The sequence below is a fragment of the Quercus robur genome, chromosome 11 (genome assembly GCF_932294415.1).
Source record: "Quercus robur chromosome 11, dhQueRobu3.1, whole genome shotgun sequence".
Lineage (NCBI taxonomy): Eukaryota > Viridiplantae > Streptophyta > Magnoliopsida > Fagales > Fagaceae > Quercus > Quercus robur.
Genome location: NC_065544.1, coordinates 9896975 through 9912569, shown reverse-complemented (window position 1 = coordinate 9912569; position 15595 = coordinate 9896975). Strand labels below are relative to the sequence as shown.

The window sequence follows — 15595 nt, the reverse complement described above, 5'->3', positions numbered from 1 at the left end:
ATGTCTTTAACTTGATCTTCACTTACCACTTCAAGACATATCAAAACTCAATAAAAGACACATAATTTTGGCACGGTTTGACAATTTTAAAACATACGAACCTTACGGTTTGGTTGTATTTCTATTACAAGAAATAATTATTCTGTAAAATGAAAAATTACCATTCCAAACCAAAAAGGGTTATAATAGTTGTCCTTGAACTACGTAGTAGCTATAAAATTAAAAATCTCTAACCGTGTGTTTGGGTAAGGAATTAGAAAGCAGGATTTGGTCTCATGAGGGAATTTAAAATTTTGATATGGAAAATTCTTGGTTTGGGTGGATGAGAGAGAATGAGTGTGTTGTAGTACTTAATCAAATGCTAATATTTTAACCCAACATAATATTTTATGATGCCTCTATTATTAAAAAGAAATTATTCAAAGTTTCTTGTGAAATTATATACAATATTTTTTATTTAAAATATTCATTACTAAAATAGATTTAGTTGATTTTTGTTACTTGCGTTCATGATATTTGTTAATTCAAAATCCAATTGGGTTAGTTTCATTAGTTTGTTGGGTTGGATGCATACCCATAATTACGACGCATTTCTAGCATCTCTTTGATCATCTGTTACTGCCCGGTAATAAAGGAAGAAAGATTAGCTACCTTGGTTCCCCATCTCTCCATGCGATTGTCTCCCATGTCATGCTATCATACTAAGTGGATATGACCCAGTTGGCTGTGAGCTGTACTTGTGTCTCTTCTCCTATGTGGGGCTATGGTGACGAGAAAATTATGGAAAAGCAAGTAAACGTCAAAGAAATTTTCTGATTATGCTTCAATGGAAAATTGGGACCTCATAACAGGCAAAAGCTTTTTTTTTTTTTTTTAACAATTCTGATATCTCTTATTATGATAAATAGGCCTTATAAAGCCATACAACTGAATGTAAAATTAACCAACACCTAAATGATTAAGGAAACAACTTATTGCTCTATTGGACTATCCCCAAAACAGAGTTATTGATAAAACAACAAAAGAGAAAGAAAAAAAAATATAAGATGCATTATTGAAGACACATATACGTATACCATGAAAGCAAATTACATGGAAAAGTGGACTAATTTGACATGACCAATTTTCAAACTATCAGTCCTTACCCCAGACACTAGATGGTATTGAGCGACTTGGAGGGTCTGGGATATCCACTGTCCCCTCTAGCATTTGTAGAACCTTCTTCATTGAGGGGCGAAGTGATGGTTCATATTGAATGCACCACAATGCTACTTTAGTTATTCTCTCCAACTGTTTCTTGTCAACCTCTTCTTCATTAACTAGCTTACCTAGCTCACCACACTCAAAGCAATGGTATGCCCACTCTTCAAGAATTGCTTCTTCCTCTGCAACATCAGAGTCAACACTCTTTCGACGACATATAATCTCCAACAACACGATTCCAAAGCTATAGACATCTACTTTCATTGTCACGGACATTTTGCGATGCCACTCTGGTGCAACATATCCCCTTGTGCCTCTTATGTCAGTAAATGTTTTGCTTTCATCTGGCTTCAACAACTTTGATAATCCGAAGTCAGAGATTTTTGCACACATGTTTTCATCCATGAGTATGTTCTGAGGCTTTATGTCACAATGAATGATCTGTGGCACACACTCTTCATGAAGATAAAGAATTCCTTTTGCTATGTTTCGAGCAATTTCCATTCGTTCATCCCAACAAGGTTGTTTTTCTGGTATGAAGAGTATATCTGCAAGCGACCCATTGCTCATGTACTCGTATACCAGCAGCCTATTTGGTCCATCATGGCAATACCCAAGTAGTTGGACTAGATTTTTGTGATGTGTTCTCCCAATCACTTTCATCTCGGTCTGAAACTCTCTTTCCCGTTCGGCTAACAATTTATCTAGTCTTTTCACAGCTATGAGCTTCTTGCCATCCCCAATTGCCCCTTTATAAACTATTCCAAATGCTCCTCTACCAAGCTCTTCCTTGAAATTATCAGTCACTTTCTCAAGTTCTGCGTAAGTAAATGATCGCAGAGAAACCTCCTCACTCAAGACAATATTTCCATGATTAGATTCCTTTTTTTTTTGGATAAACTGATAAGATTCCTTTATACATGCCCAGACGCGATATCTATACATTACAACTCCAGAAATCACCAACACAATTGCCAAAGCAACTAATGAAACACTGATAATTAGGACCTCTTTTTTGCTTTTCTTTGGCACATTTCTAGCTGTAGTGGGCGTAGTAGATATGCTTACCTTGATGAATTCTACGTTTGGGCCACTTTCAAGTGATCTCCCAAATCTCAAAGGAAGACTTTGCTTCTTGCACTCCCCCTGTTTGAATTGCGCAGCATCACAGTTACAGTCCTGCAAACATGCTGCTTTGCAAGCCTCTTGGGTTGATGAGGAAAGAACAGAGATATTTTTATCTTCCCATATGGTATTATTCACTGCCTCCATGGTATATGTCATGCTTGGTTCGCAACTTTCTGCAGTGAAGTTCCTTTCGCAGCCTGAATTCATTTCACTCTTGTTAATAAGTGCAAATCCAGGAAGGCAATTGCAACCAAAACTTTGATTAGTTTTGACACAATATGCATTAAGGCCACATATACCCTTCGGGGCACACTTGTCATCTGGCTGGGACCATATGATTGACCAGTTACCATTTTGATCCATACTGTGTGAGTATAGCCTCAGGATTCCATCAGCATCAATTCTCAAAAGGTAGAGTAAACCTTTTTTCGAATTATCTCCTAGATGTATATCCACTGTACCAGCCATGCCATTACCACTCTCTAAGTAGAGATGACCATTATCATCCAGATTTAATCTCACATTATTACCTTGCCCAGGTGTCTCGTAGTTCCAATAACCATAATCAATTGTGTAGGGGGTTCCATCTGGGTACATCGCAAGATATCCATCTAGTTGCATTAAGAGCAGAAATCTACCAGTTGAATGGTTTGAGTCTGAAACACTGGAATTTAACACTTTTTGAACTGAAAGATGCTGGCTTGGCAAAAGGGTATCAGTAGGGTGATCAAAACTCTGCCATATTGTACTGTTATCAGAATTATACAAAACAAAGTTGCCAGAATCAAGCATGGATGCTGAAGTTGCAACTCCAGGAGAGTTGGTAATGCTTGTGTTCGTGCCTTGTTGTGCAGACTGCAGAACCAGTTGTCCATCACTTGTGAAAGTTAGTCTGGCGTCAGCGGGAACTGGGGGATCGTCTCTATTGGCTGTCCAGACTACTGTCTTTTGAGGAATCCCTTCAACAAAAATTCCAACAGCATAGCCATTGCCTTGCTTGTGGAATCCAAAGGCATATAGACCAGAAGGTGATAGCCATGAAGAGTTGGTGGTGGTAGTGTTTGTTACTGTTAGAAAAGAGCCTGGCTCAATACTGGATTGCCCTGATTGAGCTTCGGCTGTGAAAATTGTTGAGAGAAGAAGAAAAAGGAAGATAGTTGCCATTATATATTTATGTTTGGCTTGCTTGATATAAAAAATTAACAATGGCTCTATTATATATGTGTTTTATTAGACTTTTCACTTGACTAAGTCAATAAGAAAATTTCTTATTAGAAATCATTGCACAGGGACACGGAGAGAGAAAAAGTCATGTGAACGCAAAAGGAAATGCATAGAAATTATTCCACAGAGACCTAAAAAGAGGAAAAGTAGTGTAAACGCAAAATGAAATATCGAAGAAAGAATAAAAAATAAGAAAAGTAGTATTTGTTACTGTCAGAAAAGAGACTGGCTCGATACTGGATTGCCCTGATTGAGCTTCGGCTGCGAAAATTGCTGAGAGAAGAAGAAAAAGGAAGATAGTTGCCATTATATATTTATGTTTGGCTTGCTTGATATAAAAAATTAACAATGGCTCTATTATATATGTGTTTTAGTAGACTTTTCACTTGACTAAGTAAATAAGAATATTTCTTATTAGAAATCACTGCTCAGGGACATGGAGGGAGGAAAAGTAGTGTTAACGCAAAATGAAACAAAAGAATAAAAAATAAGAAAAGTAGTGTGAACGTAAAATAAAAAAAAAGAAGTTTTTTTTTTTTTTTTTTTAATCTTTCAACTACAATATACAGCCAAAAATAATTATGCACTATAGTTGTGGACTATAGCTGTGGAGCTAAAAAATATTGCTTTGGCTCCACTATTGCAGGGTACATTTTGAGTTTTAGTGGTGCTAAAAATAGCTATATAGCTATTTAGCACCACTATTGCTAGTGCTCTTATACATGGGGTGCTGTTACTGAAAATGAATGCATACCTTCCAGGAATCTGCATGTAGCGTGTATTGATTTTGTTGATATGGAAAAATTCATGGTTTAGGCGATTGAGAAAGAATTCAAATTTCCATGTGGAATATAGCCAAGATTTGTGGCTCCAAATCCCAGCCAAAATATTCCACCCAAAGAGATGGTGATTGAGAAAGAATTTTCAAATTTCCATGTGGAATTTAGGCAGTATTTATGGCTCCAAATCCCAGCCAAAATATTCCACCCAAAGAGATGGTGATTGAGAAAGAATTTTCAAATTTCCATGTTGGCTTGCTTAATTTTGTCATTATTTTAGACAATACTTTGTTGTAAAATAGGGGAAGATCAAAAAATTATCAAGATTGATTGTGAAAATATTTTAGGCTTGTGAAAGATCTTCAAACTAACAATAGGAATGAAAAAAATTAGTCCAAAAGAAAATAGACACAAAACACTAAGAATTTACATGGTTCAGCAATAGCTTGCATCCACAAGCGACGATGAACAAATTTCACTATAACAAATTTGGGATAATACAAATTGGTGTAAAGGCACTCTTACAAACCCAAATCCCAAATACACCCAAATAGTTCTCTCTCACAAATACAAACCAAAGAACCAAATATGAACCAAAGGTTCACAAATACCAAATATGAATACCAAATACCAAATACCAATTGTGCACAAACCAAAGAGAGAGCCACAAAGCAAATCCAAAAATTGCAACGCACCAGGAGAGAGCAAATCACCAAACCACAGAACCAAAAACCAAGCATTAACAAACCTCTCTCACTATTCAAAATTGCAATCCACAAATATCAAATAACCAAACGAAGAGAGAGCCTTTTTCTCACGCACACTCTCTCTTTCTCTCTCTTATTTTTTGTAGCAGCACTATGCATATATAGGAGACTTGAGTCGGCTAGTATATCCAAAATCAAGAAGCACTAGACTTCTTTTCTACACACAAAAGGAGAATCACTCCTATTCCAAAAATAACTCAAAATCAAGTGGTAGACTAGACTTCTAATAGAGCTTGATAACTTCAAACAATTGTAACCCAAAAGGAATAAAATTCCTTCCTTACATTCTCCTTCTTAGAAAGTGGAAAGGGTGCCAAATCGAAGACACTCAAAGGTTTATTCCCATACACAACTTCAAAAGGAGATGTGTTAATGGTTCGATTAAGAGAAGAGTTGTAAGAAAATTCAGCCAAGGGAAGGATACTTTCCAAATTCCTTGGATTTTCTCCAATCAAGCATCTCAAGAGATTTCCAAGACTCTAGTTGACAACTTCAGTTTGACCATCCGTTTAAGGGTGGAAAGAAGTGCCACAATTCAATTCCTATCTTGTGCCATAGAGTTCGCCAAAAATGAGCAAGAAATTTAGCATCCTTATCGGAAACAATAGAAAGGGGTACACCATGAAGCTTGTAGATTTCTTTGAAGAATAAAGCAGCCACATTGGAAGCATCCGAAGTCTTCTTGCATGGGATGAAGTGAGCCATCTTGGAGAAACGATCCACTACCACCATGACTGAATCATTCTTTCGTTGTGTAGGTTGAAAGCCATGAACAAAATTCATACCAATACATTCCCATGGTTTATTAGGCACTGGAAGAGGTAAATACAGACTTGCGTTAGTGGCTGTACCCTTTCTTTTTTGACAAACTTGGCACCTTTGAACATACCACTCAACATCTTTAGTCATTCTCGACCAAAAGTAGTCTTGTTTAAGGAATTCTAGGGTCTTTGGTTTGCCAAAATGCCCCAAATTATGTTGTTCAACAATCATCAACTCCCTTTGAGAACATTTAGGCACACATAATTTCAACCCTTTAAAAAGAAATCCATCCTTTAACCAAAAGTCAGACTTGGCAGGTTGCTGTCCCTGTTGCAATTATTGGTATAGATTATATCTGCAAGCGACCCATTGCTCATGTACTCGTATACCAGCAGCCTATTCGGTCCATCATGGCAATACCCAAGTAGTTGGACTAGATTTTTGTGATGTGTTCTCCCAATCACTTTCATCTCGGTCTGAAACTCTCTTTCCCGTTCGGCTAACAATTTATCTAGTCTTCTCACAGCTATGAGCTTCTTGCCATCCCCAATTGCCCCTTTATAAACTATTCCAAATGCTCCTCTACCAAGCTCTTCCTTGAAATTTTCTGTCACTTTCTCAAGTTCTGCATAAGTAAATGATCGCAGAGGAACCTCCTCACTCAAGACAATATTTCCATGATTAGATTCCTTTGTTTTTTGGGAAAAACTGATAAGATTCCTTTATACATGCCCAGACGCGATATCTATACATTACAACTCCAGAAATCACCAACACAATTGCAAAAGCAACTAATGAAACACTGATAATTATGACCTCTTTCTTGCCTTTTTTGGGCACATTTCTATCTGTAGTGGGTGAAGAAATGCCTATCTGTAGTGGGCACATTTCTTGCCTTTTTTGGGCACATTACTGAGGGCTACATTTGAGTCATCTTTCAGTAATGTCACAAATCTGAAAGGAAGACTTTGCATTGTGCACTCGCCATCTTTGAAAAGCGCAGCTTCACATTTACACTCGTCCAAACATGCTGCTTTGCAAGCCTCTTGGGTTGATGATAGAACAGAAATATTTTTAGCTTCCCATTTGGTATTATTACTCACTAACTCCATGGTATATGACATGCTTCTTTGCAACTGTCTGCAGTGAAATTCCTTTCTTAGCCGGAACTCTTTTCACTCTGGTTCGTAGGCGCAAATCCAGGAAGACAATTGCAACCAAAACTTTGATCAGTGTTGACACAGTATGCATTAAGGCCACATAAACGGTAAACCCTTTGGGGCACACTTGTCATCTGGCTTGGACCATATGACTGACCAATTACCATTTTGATCTCTATTGTGTGAGTATAGCCTCAGGATTCCATCGGCATCAATTCTCAAAAGGTAGAGTAAACCTTTTGTAGAATTATCTCCTAGATGTAGATCCACCATATCAGCTGTGCCATTAATACTAAGTAGAGATGACCATTATCATCGAGATTTAGTTTCGCATTATCCGTTTCCATCTAGTTGCATTAAGAGCAGAAATCTACCAGTTAAATGGTTTGAGTCTGAAACACTGGAACTTAACAGTTTTTGAACTAAAAGATGCTGGCTTGGCAAAAGGGTATCAGTAGGGTGATCAAAACTCTGCCATATTGTAATGTTATCAGAATTATACAAAACAAAGTTGCCAGAATTAAGCATGGATGCTGAAGTTGCAGCTCCAGGAGAGTTGATAATGCTTGTCTTCGTGCCTTGTTGTGCAGACTGCAGAACCAGTTGTCCATCACTTGTGAAATTTAGTGTGGCGTCAGCGGGAACTGGGGGATCATCTCTATTGGCTGTCCAGACTACTGTATTTTGAGGAATCCCTTTGAAAGTTCAAAAACGTGTACAAAACACCTTTGAACGTTTAGACTCCCAAAAATTAACTTAACCAACTCAAGTAATATGTCAAACAACTAGTGAGCGGAAACTTAACACATGCTATAATATGAAATTGGTTAAACAACTATCTAAGCCATAACAAAATAAAACCACAGCAGATAATGTAAAGGCAGAGATAGAGAGGAAGGAAGATGCAAACACACAGACAACACGCGATGTGTTATCGAAGAGGAAACCGAAGTCCTCGGCGAAAAACCTCTCCGCCGCCCTCCAAGCGGTAATCAATCCACTAGAAAATACAGTTGGGATACAAGGACAGCAATAGACCCTCCAAGCCTAATCTACCCAGTGCACCTAAGCCCTCCAAGCTTCTTGCTCCAACGAGGTTGCGCCGAACCTTTTTCTTTTCTAGCTTCCCGGATTCCGCTACTAGACCGTAGCATCAACCAATGAATATTGGCTCCTTCCTAACTGCTTCCCAGAACTCCAAACGACTGTCTCACAGAGATGATGATGGTGAGAACCAGGTTTGGTATAATGCCTCTCAAGGATTTAACAATGGAGAGGAAGAGAGTAAGGGAATTTGAAGAGACTCTAAGGTATAGATTGTGGGTGAAATAATCTGGTTTTTCTTTAGGGTTTCTCTCTCAAAATTCTCTCTGGAAGCTCTCTTTCAATCGTGGGTTAAAGGGGTATTTATACTAGAGTGGAGAGGAATGTGAAACGTCAGGTTTTGGCAAAACAGGGGTGGCTCGCGGCTTGACCTCGCGGCTTGACCAAGTCGCGAGATCCAGTCGCGAGTTAACCGTATGGCCAGTTGTCCTGTTTTGTCCTGTAATGCTCCAGCTAGCATGACTGTTCATCTTCCAGCATGCTTGGCACGTGTGCAGCTTCTGGCGGCTTGCAGCCGCGAGTCCACCCGCGAGTCCCAGCCGCGACTCTCTGTTTTCTTGCACACTCTTGAGCAATCTTCACTCTATCTCACTCACTACCCTTACAACAAACCCACCTAAATACAGGGTTACTAAATGCTGAATTACAAGCAAATTTGGCACGGAATAAAGCCAATTAGATGGTTGAATAAATTCAACCTTACACCCTTCAACAAAAATTCCAACAGCATAGCCATTGCCTTGCTTGTAGAATCCAAAGGCATATAGACCAGAAGGTGATAGCCATGAAGAGTTGGTGGTGGTAGTGAGTGTTACTATTAGAAAAGAGCCTGGTTTAATACTGGATTGCCCTGATTGAGCTTCGGCTGTGAAAATTGCTTAGAGAAGAAGAAAAAGGAAGATAGTTGCCATTATATATTTATGTTTGGCTTGCTTGATAAAAAAAATTAGCAATGGCTCTATTATATATGTGTTTTATTAGACTTTTCACTTGACTAAGGGTCCGTTTGGGAGTTTATAAAGGAATTGAATGGAATGATCATTAAAGGAATGGAATGGAATTGAATGGATTTAGTAGGGAAAGGAATGGAATGGAATTTAAAAATCTTGTTTGGATGTTATAAAATAAAGGAATGGAAAGGAATGGAATGGAATGGAAAGTAAGTAACACCGTTTGGAAGTGACATTAGAAGGAATGGAATTGAATCATTTTATAATAACATTACTATTATACCCTCATTTTAAAGAACATAAAAAATAATCAATGAAAACTTATAATTGCTAAAAAACTAGTTCTGTATATTTCTATGTGTAAAGCAATTCACGCATCACATATTTATTCTTAACAAAAAAAATATTGTCTAACAATGCAAACAAATATCTTTAAAAAAAAAAATTCCGGTAATGAGTCTTGCTAAAACAAAACAAAATAACATAATCTATTCCAAAACTAAGGTTCGCCAAAAAAATTCCACATTTTTTTAATTTTTAGGCCTAGACATCAGTGTCAGTAAGACACATTTGCGCTCATGATCTGGGCAACCAAAGAACATCTCCTTATATGTTGGATTTTCCATAAAAAAATATGTAGGCCTCAGTCTTTGATATTGGATCTAAGTCCAATACGCCCAAAGCTGCGTGAACTTCTGATCCATATGACTTTGAAAAGCACTTTGCCATAACCTCAGTCGCCCTATCAATTGCCTTTGATACATTATCAAATGACTGGGAAATTACATTCCCGAGTTCATCATCTTCTGCCAGTCATCTTTTCTTGCTTTTAGAAGACATTGCATCTTGTGATGACACTCGAGAACGTGCAACATTAATTTCTGGTGACCTCTGATCATCTTCCACTTCAAAGTTTTCCAAAGAAACTTCATTTTGAGATATCAAATTATCAATCTCATCAATAGTGGTCGATGCAGCATACCTAGCACGTTTCTCCTTTGCAGTTTCAGCATGATCACCTTTTGCTCTATCTTTAGCCCAAAGTTGTGCCATCTTAGAGTAGTTAGGTATAGGTGTTGTCATCCACTTCTTGGCTGCAGGTTTAGACTGTTACAAACCAAGACAAATGGTTAAACAACAGATATAATTATGTAACACAAAATTAAACTCACAAAAAATGGTAATTTACCGCTATGAGTGGCTCCCAAACTTCTGGTTCAGCTGTCCACATATTTAAAGAATCATTCCATCCAAAACCACTCAATCCATCTTTAAATATGTCATAGCATTCATGAAAATTCTTCTTCAGTGTCTTTTGTCGATTTTTCACCTTATCCTTGTTAATCTCCATGTCAAATTTTTCAACCAACTCTTTCACTATATCATCATATGCCTTAGAGGTAAAAGTTCCATTAACTCTCCCACCTATGATCACCTGATGTAAAAAAGCATCCACTAAAGCATCATCCATAACACTACTCCATTGTACTTCTTTGCTTGGATCTCCACCATTCTTCTTTGATATCTTACCCATGCTATAATTAATAGGACAAAAAACACATATAAAATATTGTGTAAATATTAATATTAATTATCAAAAGATAGAGAGCAATATCAAAATGCAAACAAAGAGAAATTTGCATAACATTTAGGTCTAAGTAATTGAAATATAGCATAGTCTTAAATGACATGACAACAATAAACCCAAAAGCTATCACATTTGGACATAGTTTTGCCACATGGCTGATGCTATAGAATCTCTTATAATATCTCCTTGCCTAGCATCCTCATCATCTTCTCTTGGAGTAGGGGCCACACGTTCACGATGAGAATGCAAAACCTCTTCATCAACTTCAGCAATAAGACTTTCATCAGGATCGACACCCATTAAATAATTATGAAGTATGCAACATGCTAAAATGATTTCATTTTGAGTGTCAACACAATAATTAGGCTTTGTAGTACTTGCTATGATAGGAAATCTCTTTTCAAGTACACCAAATGCTCTTTCAATAGTAGTGCGCAATGATGCATGTCGCAAATTAAACAATTTTTTAGCATTTTCAGGGGGACGAACAGAGTACTCTTTCAAATGATAACGCACTCCCCTATAAGGTGCAATCAGACGACTTCTATTTATGTATCCCGCATCAACAAGATAATATTTACCTAATAAACAATAACAACCATTAATTATATACTACAAATTTTTTAATTATAAAGAATACACCCTAATACGTATTTGAATTAAATTTACCTTGTGGGATTTTCAAGTTATCGTTTCTAGTTAAAGCACTCTTTATTATTCTTGAATCTGACGCAGTTCCTTCCCAACCTGGTAATACGTATGTGAATTTTAAATCAAATGAGCATGCTGCCAACACATTTTGTGTTGTGTAACCCTTCCTACCCCGATATCTTGGTGCATCCTCATTAGACACTTTGACACGAACATGCGTTCCATCAAGTGCCCCAATACAATCCTGAGATTTAACATTATCTCTCAAAACATTTACCTTAAAATATATTTGTACTAAACTACTATCAAATATAAATTATATGCATGATATATTTACCTTAAAATATGGGTTGAACCTACTACTTTGTAGTATTTCAAGTGGCACTTGGGTTCCATTAGGTTGTCGAAGGAATTGATCCTCTAACATAATTATTGACCTTAGCATGTTATGAAAATGGCGACTAATGGTCTCACTAGAACGACAAAAAAAGGACATTGTATGAGTCGTCTAATTATGTGCTAGCATGTGAAGAAACTTGCCAGCTTGCTCTTCTACCGTGGCACACTGTGTGTCTTGAAGATCACTATCTCTCCGCAAAATGTCACACAAACCTTGAAAAGCTTGTGGACCCATGCGTATTACATCATAGCATTTTTTACTATTCCTAAGTCAAGACATTAGTTCATCACGAACTTTTTGTCTTTCTATGGTTGATTGTGTAGGGATGTGGGGAACACGTCTTCTTTTTAGTTGTTGCCTTTGATGGATAATGTAACACAAATAACGGCATGCAGCATGAACCAAGGCTAGTTTCCGCATAAAGTCTGAAAAAATTATGGTCTTAAGTACCTCATCATTCAAATCCATCTAAGTAAAAAAATAGTTATGTTATTAGTCCAACTTAGAAAATTATGGGCACATCGTAAGCAGATATACACACATGCATAAATACATTTACATCTTTATTATTTAGTATTGTATCTCAACATTGATAAATAAATACCTAACATTGATAAATAAATATATAAAATATAACATAAATATGGTAATCCTTTAATTTTTTTATTTTATTTTTAAGAATGTGATAATCGTAAAACCACCTATTTACAAAACCACATCCTAGTAGACCATGGTTTTAGACAAAACCACTAAATCCTTATTTGTAATAGCTGCTTGTGTGCCTAGCATTTTAGCAAGTCAATTGTAAGAGAATAATAGTAAAATAACCATGGCAATTGTAAGGCAATTTCGTTATTAACCATCCCTAGCCATAATTAACCTCTATTAAGCATTGTTACATATATAGTGTCTACTAAAGTATGGTATAAGGCTATATGGTCAAAAAAATCTTATAGATTTTAGATAAATATTGGCTCAAAATGAAAGGGGTTGCTTTAAAAGGGCCCTTTTCAATTTGAAATATGAGTGTGAGTTTTTGTAGTTCATGTTATGCTTTGTTTTGAAACCGGTAGAACTTGTTTAATTAGCAGAGAGTGAGTGAGAGAGAGAGATACTCTATTAATGGAAGTTTGGTAGTATAATTGTTTACTACATGCCACCACACGTCAAATTATGGAAGTATTCAATAGTGCTTTATATTAGAAGGCATCCATGCTTGCTTCTGGAAGGTTATGGTCACATGCTTTAATAAGCTGATGTGCCTCTGTTTGCAAAGAGAGTACTAAATTACTATTATTTTAATTAACATACTTTTCATTTTACTTTCTTTTCATTTTAAAATTTTTTTATTCTTGTTTTTTTCTTAACCGCACACTTGTCTGTTGTCTAAACTTGTATACTAACTTTTGTAGATATTTCCTCTTAACCATACACGTGGTGAAGCCTTGGAGATATTATTAGCATTGGATGGTTGAATTAAAACTGGAAGTTCAACACACCATTTGCTTAACAGAGGAAGCAAAGATCGTAAATAACAGAGGAAGCAGAGAGGAAACAGAGTAAAAAGCAAATCAATTGAGTTCTTCGGCAGTTCTCACTTTCAAATTTACAGTAGTTCTACAGAAGTTTTCTAGCAATTCTCACTTTCAAATTTCTAAATACAAGTTCAAATCTTAGCTGTACAGGTAACTCTAACAGCAATTTTCGTTTCTTTTCACTTTCAAGATTTTTAGGTGTATAGAATGCTAGTTTGTTTTGGTTTTTAGGTGTACAAAAACACTATATACATACATATATATATATATATATATTTTTTTTTGGTTAAAAGGGATATATATTATAAAACAACTAACTATTTACAAACACGCTCATCAGCCTACAAAAGGACAAATCATTCATATCTGAATACAATACAGGGAGAAGTTCAACAGAGGGAGGCTGATCAAACAAAAACACTATATATCACTCTCATATCAAACAGTTCATAAAAATTAAAAAAAAAAAAAAGCCTAGCAAACAACGGAAAAGAAAAAGAAAAAGATACACATACTTGGTTTGAGCAATAACCGAAAATTGTAGCAGACAAAAGAAAAAGCAAGACCAATGGCAGCAGCTTCACTCTACAGAGAACGGACAATAGAATGATAGCTATATTTTTTTACGGTTGAATGAGAAAAAAAGGGCTAATATTGAAGGGGTATTTTAGGGATTTTAACAAAAATTTCATTAAACCTAAATTCATTCCCTTTCATTCCTCCCAATTTTGAGGAGAACAAAAATTTGAGGTTTTGAGGGAAAAGGGAGGAATGAGCATTCCCTCCTAACCATTCCATTCCCTTCCACTTAAACTCCCAAACAAGGGAATGGACATTCCATTCCCTCCGTTAAAACTCCCAAACAAGAGGAGGGAAGAATATTCTAAAAATATTCCTTTTATTCCATTTCGTTCCATTCCCTCCTCCCAAACGGAGCCTAAGTCAATAAGAATATTTCTTATTAGAAATCACGATACAGAGAACAGATACACAGAGAGAGGAAAAGTAGTGTGAACGCAAAATGAAATGCATAGAAATGTGTGAACGCAAAATGAAATGCATAGAAATCACTGCACATGAAAGAGGAAAAGTAGTGTGAACGCAAAGTGAAATGGAGAAGAAAGAATAAAAACTAAGAAAAGTAGTGTGAACGCAATATATATATATATATATATATTTTTTTTTTTTACAGTGCATAGCCAAAAATATATTTTTGTGCACTGTGGAGCCAAAAAATATTGTTTTGGCTCCACTATTGCAGGGCACATTTTGAGTTTTATTGGTGTTAAAAATAGCTATATGGCTATTTAGCACCACTATTGTTAGTGCTCTTATACGTGATGAGCTGTTATTGAAAATGAATGCATACCTTCTAGGAATCTGCAATCTGCATGTAGCGTGTATTAATTTTGTTAATATGGAAAAATTCATGGTTTAGGTGATTGAGACAGAATTTTCAAATTTCCATGTGGAATTTAGCCAGGATTTAATTTGTGGCTGCAAATCCTTGCCAAAATATTCCACCCAAAGAGATGGTGATTGAGAAAGAATTTTCAAATTTCCATGTGGAATTTAGCCAAGATTTATGGCTCCAAATCCCAGCCAAAATATTCCACCCAAAGATATGGTGATTGAGAAAGAATTTTCAAATTTCAATGTTTGGCTTGCTTGATTTTGTCATTAATTTTAGACAATACTTTGTTGTAAAATAGGGGAAGCTCAAAAAATTATCAAGATTGATTGTGAAAATATTTTAGGCTTGTGAAAGATCTTCAAACTAACAATAGAAAAGAAGAAAATTAATCCAAAAAAAAATAGACACAAAACACCAAGAATTTACGTGGTTCAGCAATAGCCTAAATCCACAAGGGACGACGAACAAATTTCACTATAACAAATTTGGAATAATACAAATTGATCTAGAGGCACTCTTACAAACCCAAATCCCAAATACACCCAAACAGTTCTCTCTCACAAATACAAACCAATGAACCAAAGGTTCATAAATACCAAATACGAATACCAAATACCAAATACCAATTGCGCACAAACCAAAGAGAGAGCCACAAAGCAAATCCAAAAGTTGTAACACACCATGAGAAAGCAAATCACTAAACCACAGAACCAAAACCAAGCGGAAACAAATCTGTCTCACTATTCCACAAAGCAAATCCAAAAGTTGTAACGCACCAAGAGAAAGCAAATCACTAAACCGCAGAACCAAAACCAAGCGGCAACAAATCTCTCTCACTATTCCAAATTGCAACTCACAAATATCAAATAACCAAATGAAGAGAGAGCCTTTTTCTCACACACACTCTCTCTTTCTCTCTCTTATTTTTTG

At 36.2% G+C, this 15595-nt stretch overlaps 3 protein-coding genes across 3 annotated transcripts; all 3 read right to left on the bottom strand.

Annotated features, from left to right (window-relative positions):
* Window positions 1-934: 934 nt before the first annotated feature.
* LOC126706533 (G-type lectin S-receptor-like serine/threonine-protein kinase LECRK1) lies at window positions 935-3531 on the bottom strand. The gene has a single exon (XM_050406055.1). The coding sequence runs from the start codon at window positions 3493-3495 to the stop codon at window positions 1135-1137; it is 2361 nt and encodes a 786-aa protein (XP_050262012.1). The 5' UTR covers window positions 3496-3531; the 3' UTR covers window positions 935-1134.
* Window positions 3532-6156: 2625 nt separating this feature from the next.
* On the bottom strand, window positions 6157-6975 carry LOC126704684 (G-type lectin S-receptor-like serine/threonine-protein kinase LECRK1). The gene is made up of 2 exons (XM_050403712.1): window positions 6759-6975; window positions 6157-6488 (listed from the first exon to the last, which is right to left on the bottom strand). The coding sequence occupies exons 1-2, from the start codon at window positions 6973-6975 to the stop codon at window positions 6157-6159; spliced, it is 549 nt and encodes a 182-aa protein (XP_050259669.1).
* A 2631-nt stretch (window positions 6976-9606) lies between these two features.
* LOC126707232 (uncharacterized) lies at window positions 9607-13889 on the bottom strand. The gene is made up of 3 exons (XM_050406820.1): window positions 13767-13889; window positions 10267-10612; window positions 9607-10184 (listed from the first exon to the last, which is right to left on the bottom strand). Exons 2-3 carry the CDS (start codon window positions 10609-10611, stop codon window positions 9891-9893), a joined length of 639 nt encoding a protein of 212 aa, XP_050262777.1. The 5' UTR covers window position 10612; window positions 13767-13889; the 3' UTR covers window positions 9607-9890.
* Window positions 13890-15595: the final 1706 nt, after the last annotated feature.

Excerpts from the sequence above, each read along its gene's own strand:
- LOC126706533 (XM_050406055.1), bottom strand. The coding sequence starts at position 3,495 with ATGGCAACTATCTTCCTTTTTCTTCTTCTCTCAACAATTTTCACAGCC.
- LOC126704684 (XM_050403712.1), bottom strand. The coding sequence starts at position 6,975 with ATGGAGTTAGTGAGTAATAATACCAAATGGGAAGCTAAAAATATTTCT. Across the intron at positions 6,489-6,758 it reads CAGTAATGTGCCCAAAAAAG|AACTTGAGAAAGTGACAGAA; the intron begins GCAAGAAATGTG and ends TTACTTATGCAG.
- LOC126707232 (XM_050406820.1), bottom strand. The coding sequence starts at position 10,611 with ATGGGTAAGATATCAAAGAAGAATGGTGGAGATCCAAGCAAAGAAGTA. Across the intron at positions 10,185-10,266 it reads TTTGGGAGCCACTCATAGCG|TCTAAACCTGCAGCCAAGAA; the intron begins GTAAATTACCAT and ends GGTTTGTAACAG.